Raw genomic sequence first — 18,004 nt, forward strand, 5'->3', positions numbered from 1 at the left:
CATATTAAAAACAGTGGGAGATGGAAAGGCAAGGCCAATATGAGTCTTGAATGTGAAGGAATATACTACAGGCTTCTGTGTATTTAAGCTTAAATAAAGGGCTGTCACAATAAAGTGTCATTTACTGTGGAGGAAGAATAGCTTTTCTGGAAGAGTATGAAAGGCTTCTTGCCCTATTGATTTTGTGTGATGTAGTATTTTGCTATAACCTACATCTGGTTCACTTATTTGACTATTATGCCCTTTTCTTGAACAACTCAACAATAGCAGGTGACTAAATTTTTTGACAAGTCCTCCAACTTAAATATGGCAATATACAGTTTGTTTATGCTCTCCAGTTATCATTTGTCCAAACATGTCTTAAAAGATTCACTGGGCAATCATTTCTTTGGTTCTTGAAAGCCACGAAAGGATCAGATCAGCCAAAGAGTCACAGACGAAAGGAGACATGGTGATGTGGTAATAACAAATGCAAGGACTTACAGCTTACACCAAAAAAAATAATAATAATTTTTAGGTGTTTTATACTACAGGTGAACTCACACAGCAAGAAAAACTAGGAAAAAAACATTTGCAGGCCAGGGCAAGAGAAAATATTACACAAAGGTTTAAGGTAGCTTATTATTTAGACCAAGATACCAGACACCAAGGCCATTAAAACAAAAATGGAAAATACCAAAATATTGTGCATACAGATGTGCTTGATTTTTCTATTATGCTACAGTCACACTAGGAAAAACAGTGACTGGAGACAGCAGCCCAATGAAAATATTTGCCACGGGCCCTGGTCTGTGACCACTCACAGTCTGCTGTCTATCACCAGGTGACCTGCGCAGTCACATTGAGATTGAAAGTGGTTGTTCACAGGTGGAGAGTGTTGCACACTTTAAGAACCAGCTGGTTGTCACACAACTTGCAATTGTTTGCAAAGTGCAAAGAATTTCAATAAAATCCACAGTCCATCCCTGATTTTTTCTAGTTGCCATCAGTCTCGGTCCTATTTTTGCTCTAGTTTGACTGAGCTATTGATTAGTAAAAATATAAAGAAATTATTATTATTAATCTGCTTTTAGGAAGAGGAAGGTGACAAAATTAAAAGAAACAGCAGCACAGTAGCAGTGATGACTTTATTTCCAGTAGATCAACTTACTGCAGGCCTCGTTGTATGATTTCTTTATTTTGTTTTAAGCATTTAAAGTCAGAGGCAGAGAGCCCACATTTTTCCTTTTATAACCACCATTACAGGCCTTTGTGGGGGCGATTACAAATGTTCTATTTCTAACTACTGGACAAACAAAAATGTATTTCATGCTTGAATAAATGAAACTCTACTTAACAAAATTGGTTTAAAAATGCCTGTATTATAATTCTTGTCTTGGCTCAGAACAAAATCTCTGTGGAGGGTTGCCAAAAATTTCCTCCTCTCTTAGAGTATGTTTTCTTTTTTAAGCCAAATCAAGCTTAACAGCATCCCAGCTTGAAGTGGCTTTCTGATGTCACCAAAGAAAAAGTCAGAAAGACCAACCTGCACACAAAAAAAGCAGCTTCCTATTCTTCATAAGGCTACCAACTTAGTGAGGCTTATGATTCCCTGACAGGCCAGAAAGAGTCTCAGAAGAAAGGGAAACGTGTTCAAATCAAAGTGCAAAAGAGAGCAGGAAAGGGAAAATGAAAGTATAATTGTGGTTTGGTCTTTTTTGTATTTGCTTTTTTTTTAACCAAATAAACATCTTCAGAAAAACCGCTCCAGCGATGGAATTAAAACAAAACGATGACTCATACAAGAGTGTTTGAAATGCACAGGCAGAAGGTAAATGTTTGCGCGATGCATACAGCAATGTTTAGGTATACTGAGCACCGCACACATTAAACAGACTAGTTTCACAATCCCCCACAAACAACAAGCACTATCTATTATGCTCACTGCAGATTCAGCTAAGTAGGTATTTCTTAATTACACCTCACAGATAACTTCTCTTGTTATTGGGTTCAAACATCAAAAAGGAAAGATACCATCTGTAGACAGAAGCACTGCTTTAATCCACATTTTCTCTCTCCACACATACATGTACACAGGGAGAAAGAGATCAGCCTCTGCTAGCTTTTTCCTCACCTTGAAAATAAGATTAAAATGTTATCGGTTGTACCACCTGCACAGTGCTGCTCTGACTTCACAGATACAACACATCAAGCCTAATCCTGAGTGTAAGATATGTAACACACACAGGTCTGGGCACACAGATCAGCTAAAACGGTGCTTACAGACACTTGTTACCACGGATTGTTACTCTAATGGAGGGGTTTTCTTTGAGAGCACCTCTATATTACATTATTACATTAGAAGCAAGACAAGAGGATACGAAATCCTCAAAAAAAAAATAAAATCTCTGCCAAGGTCCTCGTTGCCACAATAAGTTTGGTGAAAGGATGACACCAAGTGTTCAATTAAGATACTGCAATATTGTTTAAAACCTTAATATCAGGGTTATTTTAAGGCTTTTTTTTTTTACTTAAACAGATACGATTAATGAATATTTAAATATGAATGTAGTCATCACTTATGATAAATCGTTTTTCAAAAGAAGCACTTTTCAAGACATTGGTAAAGAAGTCTTTGCATCTTGAAATATCAGATCATCGATCATTGTACAATTTTAAAACTAAGAAAGGATGCATCTACATTAAAACTGTTTCGTTACCGGAGGGAGGGTTCTTAGATCAAATGATTTGGGCCTATATTTATTAACAAGTTTTAAAGAACAACTTGGAACCATTTATTAACTTACTCTGCAGGCAGTAAACTCTTGTATTAAAAATTATCTGCTAAAAATTAATTAAATGGATGTTCTTCTTGATTATGGCAATCGCGACTTTTCTTACTTTCTGATGTAATCAAGAGGGCAGCGCTGTTAACACATTCCCTCAACATGAAAGATCCCCGGTACAAGACTGGGAGGAGGCACAAATCCCCGAGAGCAGGCACAAATCCCTGGGAGGGTTGCATCAGGAAGAGCATCCAGCTTAAAACTCAGTGCCAAATCAAATATGTGGCTCCATCTGCTGCAGCAGCTCCTTACAAATAAGAGAGCAGTCATAAGCTTTTTCTTTATGATGTAATTTTCCTCATTAAAAACAAAATCTAAGCACTGATCAATAAACTTACATTTTTTTAATGCAAAGTTGGCATAACGAGAGGTATAGCAAGAAAAGTTGCTGTTGCAGACATTAACTACTGCACCTTAACCAATTTTAGTGTCCTGTGGATATCTGTTTAAATTTGTAGTATTTTGCAAAGTATTTTTAGAGCTAGGCTTACCAGTTTGAATAAATGTTACAGCTGATAAATGTAGGCTCTGATCCATGGCTGACAAGTGCTTGTGTGCTCACAGGCACATTGCAGTTGACACAACACAATAATATGCATATTCACAGTCTTTTACTGACCAAATGTATCAACTGCCCTATCTTTGCACACGGTAAACGACACAACACATTCTTGTTTTTCATCCTTTAGTAACATTAAAACATTTTTATATGTTATTAGATTAACCTTTCTGGAATGCACAGTATTATTCAGGACAATCACTTTAAAAGATAAATATACAAAAAGAAGGCCTGCAAAGCCTCACACAGACTGTATTGCAACACAACATAGCTCTGTAGCATCTTAAAGAAATACACATATTTAAGTTGTCCTTTCATGATGTATGTTGGATCTCTATCAACATGCATCAAGGTGGATCCTCTGGTGGCGTTTGAGATTACATTTCTGGGTAAAGCGTTTGCCACAGGCCAAGCAGCAGTATGGTCTCTCTCCAGTGTGGACGCGACGGTGTGCTTTAAGGTTGCTCAGCTTGGTGAAACTCCGGCCACAGAGCGAACAGCAGAAAGGCCGCTCACCTGTGTGAGTCTGCAGGTGGGCCTTCAAGTTACTGGGGTGGGGGAAGCACTTCCCACACTGCCCACAGCGTAGGAGATGCCTTGGAGCGGCGTGAGACTGAGAGTCTGGATGGGTACCAGGACTGACGTGGTGAGAGTTTGCAGGATGGTGCTGGGACCTGTTGCTGACCCAGGAGTCTCCAGTTCGGTTAAGGGTTGATGTCTGTTTGTCACCCAGGTGAACTCGCTGGATTGAGGATACAGCAGGAGATGCTTTGGATGTGGAGGGAATTCTTTGAAGGTTATTTAAGTTTACAACTTGAGAGGGAGCTATAGACAGTGCCGCAGCGGTACTGTTCGAGAGAGTGTGAGACGGCTTTTTCATCGGTCGGTGGAGATGCTGTAAAGCGGCTTGCAATCTGAAACCTGAACCGGCTTTGGAATGTAGCTTCATAACCTCTTGCACAGCAGCTTTTTGAGAAATGTGGTTTAGTCTGTGTGCTTCTGAACTCACCTTGTGCTGCTTTACTGAACATGAAAAAGAGGACATACCTGAGTTTGTTATTTTCTTTTCTATATGCTCACCTTCCTCACATCCATCAGAATCAAGAATGACTTCCTTCTTGATAGTCAGGCCTAAAACATCACTGTTTTTTAGTCTTGCCTTAGGGGACCCTGAGGATGAAATTTTATCTCTGCCTGGGGTAACCTGAATGTCCGCTCTGACAGAATCAGACAGCTCATGTTCTCCTTTAGTTTTGACTGGATCACGTTCCGTTTCAGCTCCAAGTCTGGGATTCTGCAACAACTCAGCGCCTGTGACAGTCAAGCCAGCCCAACTGGTATCTATTTCCAAAGATGAAACACGCGGTCGATCTGTAGACGGGTGTTTTTCCTGCCTGTCTTCAGGAAAGCCATAACCCGAAGCTATCTGTGGGTCTTTCTTCATGACATTTCTCAATAATTCCTCACTGTTTTCTTCAGTCTGTTTGGGTTGTACCTGAACTGTTCCACTCTCGTTGTCTGATCCAGGTCCCTCTTCATCTAGAAAATAAGGATTTTTCTTTTAAATTAAGGAAATAAAAATTAATTAATTAAAAAATGCAACAATGTTATTGTTTCTTTCGGGCCTGAATCCCTTTTAGGTGCACTGAGGTAAAGTGGACAACAAAAATTCTATCTTCATTTTGGAGATAGGGACCAGTCACTTTAATGTCATCTGCTAAATTTGAAAAGCCATTTTATTCTAATTTACTTTACTGAATTTATTATACTAACGTGTTGTATTATATCCTACTATTTGCATTATATTCTATTGTACTTTATTAAGATTTTTACCTTATATTGGCTACTTTGTTTTATCATATTAGGCTTATTGAAGAAAAAAACCTAATCTTTTGTGTTCTAGGTTGTGTTTAATGTTTTGCATGGTGAAATAAAGGAATTTCCCAACTTTTCAGATGTTTAAAGTCTATTTGAGCGTATATTAGCATGCACATCATTGTAGGTACCATTAATGCTGGAAAAACACCAACTGCAATCCAGGCGACACCTTTCTGAGAAAATGTCTTGCTTAATTCAACATTCTTCATGTAAAAGAGTCTGAATGTTAAAGTGGCCTACCTGCAACACAAACCTGTCATGTACTGGGGTGGGGAGTTTGAACAACAACAAAGGATGTGGAAATTGCCTAGTGGTCACTGTTTGTCTGGCAATTAATTTTCCCCAGGAGCCACAGAGATAACAAAAAATAATTATATAAATTTATTAATGTTGAGCAGAACTGAGTTGAGGTTAACAAGTCAAGCTCTCCTAAAGCAAAGAATAAATTATAAAACAATGTGTCAACCATAACACCTGCTTGAGGGGATAGGGAGCTATATCACGGCGCACGGTAGGGTCGAGAGGGTATGTGTTTGTGCAATAAATAATGCTTAATGTTCCTTTACTATGGACAGACTGAAAGAAAGATAAGATCCTAACAATACGTACCACTACAGTTCCACCCTCCCATATGCACAGAGGAGCAAGATGGCTGACTAACTTCTTCCTCCTTCGTAGCAACAGCTGATCTCACATCCTTTTCCTCTGCTGCCTGAAGACATACAGTGCATGAAATACTGTGAATATCTACTGGTTCCATTTCACCAATTTTTAGAGCCATTATCGATACTGTTGTTTTTTTATACAACATTACAGCTCTTATAGCACTTGAAATGTGTCCAGAAGCACCCAATAAAATGCAGATACATAAAGAAGATGATGATTATTTAATGTCAGTACAACATAACTTTGCTCTGGTAGTCATTTAATCTGGCTCACCTCTGGCTCCCTTTCAGGGCTCTGTGCAGCTGTAGCACTGTCTGCCTCTGGTAGCGACTCTGATGTGTCTTCTAGTCTGCAGCTTGCTGTCCATCTTTCAAAAGAGTCACTCTCTGTCTTCACACTAACTTGTTCTTTAAAAAAAAAAAAAAAAAAACAGAAACACAACAGTGTTTACAATATTTAGGGCATCCCATGACCTATATAAAATTCATTTTACATCTGTTTCTTCTTACCTTCCTGATGGTTTTTAGGCCTTTTTTCTGCAGTGTCAGTGGACAGTTCCACACCATGCCTTGCACAGTGCACGCCCCTTCCAGTCTTTCCTCCTTCTTTCCCTGCTTGATCCTTGAATTTGCTCTCAATCCACTGCAGCTGCATCCTCAGGGACTCTATCTCCTGGCTCCTGCGCTTCACCTCCACCAAAAACACATCTTCCACCAACCTGGTCACCTCAAACATGGCTGTCTTCACTACAGCCTCCATCACATCTGAAAGCTGGGTCTGAAAGGTGACTATGAGGGTGTCCAGGTCCGACATGGTGCACTCTATCAGCCTCCCTTGTCTTAGCTGTTACTCACGGGGCTTATGTGCTTTAGTGAATGAATGCAAAGGAGAATGACGTTTGATGTTTTATTAAATGGTGTATTGTGAAAATCCTGCTACATGTTGTAAGCTGAAGGCCATAACCGCAGAGTAATTTCTATTCAACAATACACCAATTTTCCGCTGTCGGTATTCCTCGTGAGGAGGGATAAGCTTTTATTAATAACATTATTAATGGTAAAAAGCAGCCTAACGCGATGTTTACTGATATGAGACGTCGATTTGAACTGTCAGCTAGCCAGCTAATATTTAGCTGTAGCATTCGTGTGATATCGTGTCCGGTACGAGTGCTACAGACACTTGTAAACGGGAGTGAAATCTTAATTGTCGAGATGTTTCACGCGTGGGTTTTTGCTTTCGATTGTAACAGCTGTTAAAGGAATTAAATTGCGTTGAACGGAGCTAGCTACTCATCACTCGCCTGTGGTCCTTGTTTTTGCTCGTGGCGTCACGCACAACGCAGTACGGTGGCCTCGACTGGAGACGAGTAAAAAACGAAACGCGTTTTACTAAAGTGAAACCATCAGGCTGCACCTGGCAGTCAGTTTTAACTTGCGATTTGCGGACATTTTTTTTTCATATTTTCTTTCCGGCCGACTGGACAGCGTTGTGAAGAAGATTGTAAATTTTGGACTTTTCATACTACATGAAAGTAATTAAGTATTAGATAATTAAATGACAGAAAATCTCCTATTTTTTTACTGTCTACTACAGAATTTATGGGCAGTTAGAACCAGTGTTGGTCAAGTTACTTGAAAAAAGTAATCAGTAACTAATTACTGATTACTCCCCCAAAAAAGTAATCCCGTTACTTTACTGATTACTTATTTTCAAAAGTAATTAATTACTTAGTTACTTAGTTACTTAGTTACTTTTTAAAAACACGATTTACAACCTGAAGAGGTGATAAAGTGATAGATCTTTCAGCCCAATTCTACTTTTTCTACATAATCCATCATACAAAATGTAATCAAATGGAAAAGTCTCTTTTTTTAACTTGTTTTATCAGTTTTAATCTTTTAACTTTATGCATCAAGCAAAACATTTAATTATATGCAACATTCTCTGACTTGAATAAATTAGTTTAACATTTAAACCTATTTTCTACACATTCCAGCACATAAAATAAAATATTTTTTGTGTTTTCACTCACTCTTTCAAACAGATGCAAGTAAAACACAGCAGAAAATAAATAAAGTCAAAGACTCAGCGGTCCTTTTGCTCTATTTTCACCTGTAAAGCAGGAGCAGGGTAGGCGGAGGGTTACCCTGGTGCAGGTGTGCTGCGGTCAGTTGAAGAATCCGCGCGAGTGTCTCTGTGAGTTTCCCATTACGTCGTAGCTACTCGGTGCTTGCTCGGAAGTTTAGGGGTTTTTTTCGCTGTAAAAAGAAGTTTTCTTCCCACGCACGATGGACGCTAATGTTTTTGTCACTTTTTATGGAATCAAACTCAAAGTAAGGTCAGTACTTCCACACTTTAAACGCTGCACGCTCATACTCTCTCCCGCACTCGATATATTATCCATTGTTGATCTGCACACAGCTGCTGTCACCAACGTCGCACTTGCTTACGTCACTGTCATGAGACATTCTCGCAAAAAAAATCACGGTTTTAGTAACGCAGTAACGCAGCGTTCCTACGGGAAAGTAACGGTAATCTAATTACTGATTTTGCAATAGTAATCCCTTACTTTACTCGTTACTTGAAAAAAGTAATCAGATTACAGTAACGCGTTACAAGTAACGCGTTACTGCCCATCTCTGGTTAGAACTAACAGAACTTATTCTTTTGCACATTATTTCTTTCTTTTACTAAAAAACTATTAGTTTTGTCGTAGTTTTTCTATCAAGTAGAAAAACTAAGTTTTCTTCCACTTTTTTTTTTATCTTGAGAATTAAATATGTAGCTAAACTTCTTTACACAAACAGAAGAGGCAGTGGTTTTTCCCACTTGCCTGCTTTAGGCCTTTCCCTGAGTCCAGACCTTAAATTAAATCTACTTCACTGAGTTTACAGTTCTGTCTCATATCCCCACAACAAACCTTTGAGCCTCAGAAAATTAACTTCCAGCATTCTTGTGAGGATAGTATGCACCAATTTTTACCACCACAAGGTGGTGGAAATGTCTTTAAGGAAAATGCTAGTGTACATAATACTAATAATAATATTACTTCTTTTAACAGCAAAATAAAAACATTAGGTAAACAAATGAAATCGTAACATAAAATGAATCAAAGTAATTTGATTGTACTCTTTCTATTCCTTTAAAAAAATATTTAAATGTATCAGGCCCTAGATTTCATTAGGCAATAAACAGACAACATGACTTTTAAACTATAAAAACAGTGCCTCTGAATTTGTTTTGAGAACACAGGCTCCTAATAGACATGGGACCAAGACTATTCAGCTGCTGTCTAGATCACAGTGCTGTTTGGTGTGTGTGGTAGGGATGGTTACATTTACCATAAAAGATTCATCAGTTGTATGAATTCATATTTCATGAGCAAACAAAACTGACTGTTGAAGAAAAAAGCCCCTGTTAAAAAAGTATTATTCTGACATCTCTGCTTCTTTTTTGCGCTTCATGAAGGCAACAAATGTGTGTATTTTAAATATTGGGCAGAACATCTTCTTTGAGTCTGTATCTATCAGCTGTCAATTGTTTTATTTGTATGGCTCTTTATTATATACAAACATTTACAAAAAAATCTTATTTTGTCATAAAGGATTCTCTTTAGTAGCTAACTGGAATATGTTCACCCACACAGACCTGGACCAGTACGCCTCATCTGTACTGGATTACATCTCCAAAACCACAGACAGTGTCACCACCCAGAAACGGATCACCATGTACCCCAACCAGAAGCCTTGGATGAACCGGGATGTTCATCTCCTCCTGAAGGCCCGCAACACCGCCTTAAGGTCAGGAGATGCACACGCCTACAGTACAGCCAGGGCTAATCTAAAGAAGGGCATCAAAAAAGCCAAACACCATTACAAAAAGAAGGTAGAAGAACACTTCTCCAACTCCAACCCCCGACGCATGTGGCAAGGACTCCAGACCATCACAGACTACAGGACCACCAAACCCTCCCCCGCATCCTCTGATGTCTCCTTCCTCAACGAGCTCAACAACTTTTATGCTCGTTTTGAGCGAGGGAACCCCACAACCACAACCAAAGCAGACGTGACGCCAGACCACCAACCTCTGACTCTCTCCCCCACCGATGTAGGAGCGGTGCTGAGCAGGATCAATGTCCACAAGGCTGCAGGTCCTGATGGCATCCCCGGGCGTGTTCTCAGAGCGTGTTCTGGGGAGCTTGCAGGAGTGCTGACAGACATATTCAACCTGTCCTTGGCCCACGCTGTGGTACCGGCCTGCTTCAAATCCACCTCCATCGTCCCGATACCCAAAAACTCCAACCCATCTTGCCTCAATGACTACTGCCCAGTAGCACTCACTCCCATCATCACTAAGTGCTTAGAGCAGCTGGTCCTAGCACACTTCAAATCCTGTCTCCCCCCCACCCTGGACCCCCACCAATTCGCATACCGCCAGAACAGGAGCACAGAGGATGCAGTCTCCATCGCATTGCACTCTGTCCTCGCACACCTGGACAACAACAACACCTACGCCAGAGTGCTGTTTATAGACTTCAGTTCAGCGTTCAATACAGTCCACCCCTCGCAACTCATCAGGAAACTGACAGACCTGGGCATCAGTTCCCTCATCTGCAAATGGTTACTGGACTTCCTGACCAACCGCCCCCAACATGTCCGGCTGGATAACCGCTGCTCATCTACCATCACAATGAACACCGGTGTACCACAAGGCTGTGTGATGAGCCCTTTCCTCTACTCCCTCTTCACCCACGACTGCAGACCTACTGATGGTTCCAACACCATCATTAAGTTTGCAGATGACACCACGGTGATTGGCCTTATCAGTGACAACGATGAGGCCGCCTACAGGGAGGAGGTGGATCGTCTGGCTGAGTGGTGCGACACAAACAACCTGCTGCTTAACACCGAGAAGACCAAGGAGCTCATCGTGGACTACAGGAGGAATGCTGACCCACATCCACCCATCCACATTAAGGGGACGGCTGTGGAGCGTGTGAGCAGCTTCAAGTTCCTGGGAGTCCACATCTCCGAGGATCTCACCTGGACGACCAACTGCTCCAAGGTTGTCAAGAAGGCTCACCAGCGCCTCTTCTTCTTGAGGACTCTGAGGAAGAACCACCTGTCCTCAGACATCCTGGTGAACTTCTATCGTTGCACCATCGAGAGCATCCTGACCAACTGTATAACAGTCTGGTACAGGAACTGCTCTGCCTCGGACCGGAAGGCGTTACAGAGGGTCGTGAAAACTGCCCAGCGCATCGCCGGAGCACCACTTCCTGCCATAAAAGACATCTACAGGAAGCGGTGTCTGAAAAGGGCTGGGAAAATCATCAGAGACCCCAGTCACCCATCACATGGACTCTTCACCCTCCTGCCCTCTGGGAGGCGCCACAGGAGCCTCCGGACTAAGACCACCAGGTACCGGAACAGCTTCTTCCCCACAGCTGTCAGACTCCTGAACTCTGCCTCCTGACATCTGACCCACGTTAACACATGGACTGAACATACACACACCCACAATGGACAACTGTACCCTCAAACACACAATAATAACATGGACTGAACCACCACTCACAACCACTAGCACTTTATATAGCCTCTGTAGAAACTATCTACATCCTCACTTATCTTAACTGCACTACTGTATAGCTCTGTGTAAATAATCATTCTGTACATTCGATCATTTTTAATCCTACAACTGTTTACAACTTGCATAGTTCCCATTTCTGTATAACTGTATATCTCAGATTTCTGTAAAGTTATTTATTTCATATTCTGTATAGTTTTTCATATTTATATCCTGTTCATAGCCTGTACATAGCTTGTACTCACTACAGCCTGTACATACTTATAATTATAGAATATTCACAACATACTTCATACCGTGTACATTATAACATACCATAATAGACCCATTTCTGTAATATACTCACATATCTATATTATTGCTAATATATATTGTAATATATCTATATCACTAAAGCACTTCTGGATGGATGCAAACTGCATTTCGTTGCCCTGTACCTGTGCATGTGCAATGACAATAAAGTTGAATTCTAATTCTAATTCTAATTCTAATTTAGACAAAAGTTAAAAAACACACACACACACAGTTGTTGCATCTTGTGTTTTTCCTGAGTCAACCTTTTCTCTTTACTCTTGTAAATCTAGAAGCTCTTATTGACTTTTCCAATCAATACCAGATCTTACAACATCAAATAAAGCATTTGAAGAAGCTGAGGTCAGACTTATGCTAGGCTCAGTCTACAAACTACAGATGTTTATATAATTTCTTGCTCCACACAGATGGTGAATTGACCAAGAAACACAACAAAGTACACAGATATCCATCCATCTCTTCGACTTAGCCTTTCCTGGGTCGAGCGGGGGGGCCCTATCCCAGCTGTCTAAAGGCAAGAGGCAGGGTACACCCTGGACAGGTCGCAGGGCTAGCACATAGACCAGTGGTTCTCAAAGTGTGTGGCAGGTGGGGCACAAGTTACCTGGCAGAAAAGTTATGTGGAACTAATGATTAACATCGGGATCACTTTCATGGCGGTACAAAGAAATTCGCAGCAGTTACATAAATAATATGCGCATCCGCTGAAAAGCTGCAGCCGTTTGTGTAAGTTGATAGTCGCAATAAAGAAGTGTACTGAAAACTGCGAATATGTGGTCAGGTCAAACCCAGAATTGGGGCAAAAAAAGACCTGACCGCGTTTGCACTTTTCAGTACACTTCTTTATTGTGGCTGTCAACTTACACATGCAGCTGCAGCTTTTCAGCTACAGCCTACACACATCAACAACAACAGGACCTAGTTCAAGCCGGCGAGACGTGATTGGGGATGCCGCTCAGGTGCGTCCGCCTCCCCCACAGACCATGCCCCACCACAGCTCTGCAGTCAAAAACAGGCTCACTGCAGCCACTAAGTGAATAGTACTAAACTCACACTAAATTATATATACCCTTCATTTCTGTTCACAAGTTTCTGGATTTGTTTGTTTTTTTAATAAAAAGTGTTTTAAGACTAAGACTGAACTGTATTTTTCCATGTTTGGCAATGTTCAAATTCTGTTTAACTGGTTGCTTTTTTGAAGAAGTGTTGCAGAGTAATGAAGTAGTGTAGTGACAAAAGTTACAAATAGTTGTTTGAAATGAAAGTTGTTTGTTTAAAGCAAAAATAACTGAAGGATTCATTGTGCAGCTAGGCTTTTCTTTCTTTCTTGTGTTTAGAGGGGGCGTGTCATGTGGGGAATGATGTAAAATGTTTGAGAACCACTGACATAGACAGCCATTCTGACTCACATTCACGCCATGGGCAATTTAAAGTTTCCAATTAACCTATCTCCACTATCTGCATGCCTTTGGACTATGGAAGGAAGCTAGAGTAGAACCCACGCAAACACATGCAAACTCCACACAGAAAGACCCCTGCTGATGGTGGAATTGAACTAAGTACCTTCTTGGTGGGAGGCAACAGTGAAAATCAAAACATTACTCCATTACTACCTGGGTGACGTCATTAGGAAGTATGTGCCAAGAACTAACTTCAGGAAACAAGAATATAAACAGACGATGGCATCTAAAGCCAGTTTTATTTTCAATCAGCTGAGTAATCACAAAGATATTGTTGGTCAAGTTCTTCAGTTATACTCCAAGGCAGTATATTTTTAATGAGTATAAAATATGCAGCAGTAACTGATTACAAATGAGACTTGTTTAACTGAATGTGATAGACCTTATCTATCCATCACAGGCTCATTAATATAAATATTCACTTAAACCTTCAGATAGCACAAATAATATTAAATAATTTGATACTTCTTCTCCCAAGGAATTATAGATCTGTCATGTGCTTGCGTTGATGGGATTTCAGATGATCCAGGCGTTTGAAGCTGAGACCGCAAACAGTGCAGCAGTATGGTCTTTCCCCTGTGTGGGTACGCTGGTGAACCTTCAATATGTCTGCTCTTGTGAAGCTCTTGTCACACATGGTGCACCGATGAGGTTTTTCCTGTGTGTGAATTCTCTGGTGCAACTTAAGATTCCATAGACGGCTGAACTTATTCCCACATACTGTGCAGCAATATGGCTTGTCCCCTACTTGACCACATTTGTGTGCCTTTAGGTCAGAAAATGAAGGAAAACCTTTACCACAATGGCTGCAGAGGTGAACCCCTTGCCCTAAATGAGTCCTTTGGTGGACTTTAAGGTTACAAGCTTGAGTAAAGGTCTTTCCACACTGGTTGCAGGAGTATGGGGGCACTTGTCCAGTGCCTTTGTGTGTGTGTTTGTGAGCCTTGAGGGAAGCAGAATCCGGAAAGGACATGGAGCACTGGTTACAAGTGTATCTCCTTGCTCCTCTCACTGTTGCCTGAGGTTGCATCTGTTGTCCCACGTTTAAGGTATCGCTGTACGTATCTGAAGGCTCATACATATCCTCAGTGCTGTCTAGAGAAGGGCCAATACGAATACCCTGGCCGCGGAAGCTGAATCTACTACCTGAATCACTGGACACTTGTTCAGGGTACAAGACATTTGTGTCCTGCAGATACCCCTCCTCATTAATTAGTAAACAGCTGAACTCTCCACTTACATCAATGTTAGTCCTAGAGGGGGAACCTGAGGGTGAACCTTCCTGATCCTTTCTATTCCGCTGAGTGCCTGTTTGGTAAGTTTGATGATCAGCTCCTTCTGGTGTTTCCACATCCTCATCATAATGGCCCACATAACTCAGATCTTTGCCCAGGTGCGATGGTGAATGTATCCCATCAAAATTACCCATGTCTATCATTCCAGTGTCTCCATATCCAGACTTGTCAATGCCATCTAAGTCTTCCATGCCGTACCTGTTTGGGAACAGAGGTTCAGTCGGTTCACCCGAGTGTCCATCATTGTTTGATTCTGCTCTCTGCTCAAATCCAGTTTCCCAATTTACTTGGCACTTTGGGATCTTTTGGTCATTAAAACATTTACTGGGTCCTGGAAGAGCTGACACATCTGCTTCTGAAACACGAGTAGTGAGAAAAAGTTAAAATAGCCTCACTGCATTCAATATACACCATACATTGTGTTGTCTCTATTTGTACAGCACTTGAAAAATTAACGAGAAATTAATTTGTTAAATTTTCTGCATGTACTTGCACAGAGACTTACCATCTAAGCTGATGTGCCACCCTTGCGACTCATCATTTTCTGGTTGGATCTGAAGAGCTTCTTCCTTGAACAGTCCAGTGCCTTGAATACCTGATGACTGGGGAAAAAAAGTGGAAAGGCAACATTAATCCATCAGGTTTTACCTTAGTTGCCTTAAGTAGAACCCTAACTTTGGCAAGCAGATCTAACGTAATGCTTAAGGGTTTTTCAAACAAAAAATAATTAAAATACTTAAAAATATTACATGGATGCTGTGTAATGTGCACAGTCAGTTCCCATACCCCCACAATTTTTAACAATATAAATGATTCAATTTTCATGGTGCATGGCTCACCAAGAGAACATTAGTGAACATGTCTCCCCCTCACCCCCCCCATAAAAATAAATAAATAAATAAAAATCACATTTCGTCAGTTTACCCATACCACAAATGTTTCCTTGGTTTATCACACTCCCTGCAGTGGCTCTATACCCCATAATATGAGACTAAGTGGCTTAAACACACATTTTATACACTTTTGTTTTGTAAATTTATAAAGCTGTATAATGTAATAAAACTATCATACCTGCGTTGCTTTTGTGGCACTTTGGCGCTCTATTTTTTCCTCTCCTTCCTTCTCATGGCTCAGTGTACATCCATCAGCTCCCTGGGAACTATTTATTTCTTCATGAAGCACAATCTCCTGTTTCAGGCTTTTCTCTGAAAATAATAGAATTTCAAAGATTTAGAAAACAAAATAAGGCAAAGGTCAGTTGACTTATATAATGTCAAGAAGATTGCCTCTGAGCTCTAGCAATCTTCTTTAAGCAGCAAAAAAGGAAACAATTTTTGGTGATTAGTAAAAATCATAATTAACAGTGGGTGATCAGAATCTCTTTATTTTCCCCAGTATGTTTAACTTAGGGTTACAAATCCAAAAGCCAAAAGGAGAAATATGTGAATATGTGGCTATGAACATAGTCAAAAGAAACATGATTATGTTTCTCTTAAAACCCACAAGAAATAGAATTATAGATTTCTTCTTTGGGGGAAGAGATGTAGCAGTATATTACAAAGTTGTACAGACAAAGTTCAAAGTATTTTAAATTAACTTTTTTCCGCATTCTGGTGCTTGATTTGAACTTAAGCACGTTGTCTTGACCATGTCTGCATGCCTAAATGCATGGAGTTGCTGCTATGTGATTGGCTCTATATTATTTGTGTTAATGAACAGCTGAACTGGAGTAACTAATGAAGCAGCCAGAAAGTGTTTATTCATTTGTGATCAAATTCTCCAACCTGGCTTCATAAGTACTAGTTACACAAGTAAGATATGCAGAAGTCAGGCACCACAGTGTGAGTAATGCAGATTAAAGAATATGTAATGCAAGTTTATGCACTGGAAGTACCTTTATTTCCAGGCAAAATTTTAAAACAACCACAAAGTGTTTAAAATGTATTCTGTGTATGCTGCATTTATACAGCTGTGGCCTGAGGTAGTGTAGTCCAACCCCAAATACTTAAATAATCACATTTCTTAAAATATTTGCAATATTTATACACCTAGTTTTGTTTGTAATGGAATTGTTAATGTAATGTTAATTCTAATGAAAGGTTAACTCTTCATTAGCCTTAAGAAAATAAATACAGGTAAAACATGGACGACTAACCCTAGAAAGACCCACCTGAGGTTCTGGGTTGGTTCTCACTGGATATCCCGACTTTTCCACAGTCAATGCATCTCCCTCTCCAGTCTCCCTCTCGTTCTTTGCGACGAGTCTCCGACCACTTCAGTCGTCTCTTTAAGGACTCAACCTGCTCCCGGCACCGCGTTACCTCTTCCAAAAAACTGTCCTCCACCAACCGGGTGATCTCATACATAGCAGCCTTGAACACCGTCTCCATGACGCCAGAAAGCTGTGACTGAAACGTTAGTATAGTCTCCGCCATTATAACTGCGCTGTGGCTTAAAGTCTTTTTAATAAACGGAAAAGGAGGAGAAAAAATGACTGGCAATTCAAAGCCTGTTGTTGTTGACTGGCTACAGCTAAAGTCGGTGTCTCTAAGGTAGATGTGTCCGTTTCTTACACGTGCTTTTTGTGTAGTTAATGATTTATGGATTGTATCGGTTGTCCGAGTTTACAGCTTGGTTGCTTTCATGAACCCTGCTGTTTAAACAAAGTGTCATGCTAACGTTAGCTGCAACTAGCTCGCTCCATTAGTTCTGATTTATGTTTAACGGATTCTGGACACTATTTAATTTGGAAAAAAACATAAGCTCGCTTGAGATTTTTGACATAAATGATCGCATTCTTTACATATCGTGTATTTAGAACTCAGGCTTAGTAGAAAAAGTAATTCCGTAGCTTAGCTTTACTCTTGCGTTATGACATTTCTCCCGATTCCGTAAACAACGACACTTCCGGTATTTAAATACGGGTCGTCGATTGGAACAATTTTCATGCTACGGAAGAAAGAAAAGAGAACTGGTTCCAGTGGGAAACGTGCTTAAAGAGCACTAAATGACAAGGGTGGAGAAGTATTGTCATATTAGGATACTGTTCCATAAATAAACAGTTTCACATCCAAATTAAACCTTTTTGTTGCTTCAGTTAAATCCCATTTTGCATCTTAAAGTTCACCTCTTTCACTTATGAGACAGGAAGTGAAACGTGTTTTCTCCGTGTAACGTGTGTGCTTTTTGTGTCATTTTTTAGACAACAAGTAGATTAAAAAGATAACTGTTTTAGCATATGAGCACGTGTTATGTGGGGCACAACCAGCCCATGAAAGGGTTCAGTTTGGCTTGATGAAAGGCAAAATTTGAAAATTGCAGTGCAGTCATTAATAAATAATTTTATTAATGTCAAAACGAGCGATAGTAACTACAGAGATGGTTCCTTAAACTAGTCAAAGAGGACATGCAGAGGCTGTG

At 40.3% G+C, this 18,004-nt stretch overlaps 2 protein-coding genes across 2 annotated transcripts; both read right to left on the reverse strand.

The window, feature by feature from the left end:
* Nucleotides 1-1,108: 1,108 nt before the first annotated feature.
* Nucleotides 1,109-7,519, reverse strand: si:ch73-109d9.3 (uncharacterized). The gene is made up of 4 exons (XM_004538849.3): nucleotides 6,438-7,519; nucleotides 6,202-6,335; nucleotides 5,872-5,974; nucleotides 1,109-4,923 (listed from the first exon to the last, which is right to left on the reverse strand). Exons 1-4 carry the CDS (start codon nucleotides 6,739-6,741, stop codon nucleotides 3,722-3,724), a joined length of 1,743 nt encoding a protein of 580 aa, XP_004538906.1. The 5' UTR covers nucleotides 6,742-7,519; the 3' UTR covers nucleotides 1,109-3,721.
* Nucleotides 7,520-13,509: 5,990 nt separating this feature from the next.
* si:ch73-109d9.2 (uncharacterized) lies at nucleotides 13,510-17,862 on the reverse strand. The gene is made up of 4 exons (XM_004538848.6): nucleotides 16,755-17,862; nucleotides 15,656-15,789; nucleotides 15,090-15,186; nucleotides 13,510-14,939 (listed from the first exon to the last, which is right to left on the reverse strand). Exons 1-4 carry the CDS (start codon nucleotides 17,017-17,019, stop codon nucleotides 13,771-13,773), a joined length of 1,665 nt encoding a protein of 554 aa, XP_004538905.2. The 5' UTR covers nucleotides 17,020-17,862; the 3' UTR covers nucleotides 13,510-13,770.
* Nucleotides 17,863-18,004: the final 142 nt, after the last annotated feature.

Source organism: Maylandia zebra, linkage group LG6 (assembly GCF_041146795.1).
Source record: "Maylandia zebra isolate NMK-2024a linkage group LG6, Mzebra_GT3a, whole genome shotgun sequence".
In the NCBI taxonomy this organism is placed as follows: Eukaryota; Metazoa; Chordata; class Actinopteri; order Cichliformes; family Cichlidae; genus Maylandia; species Maylandia zebra.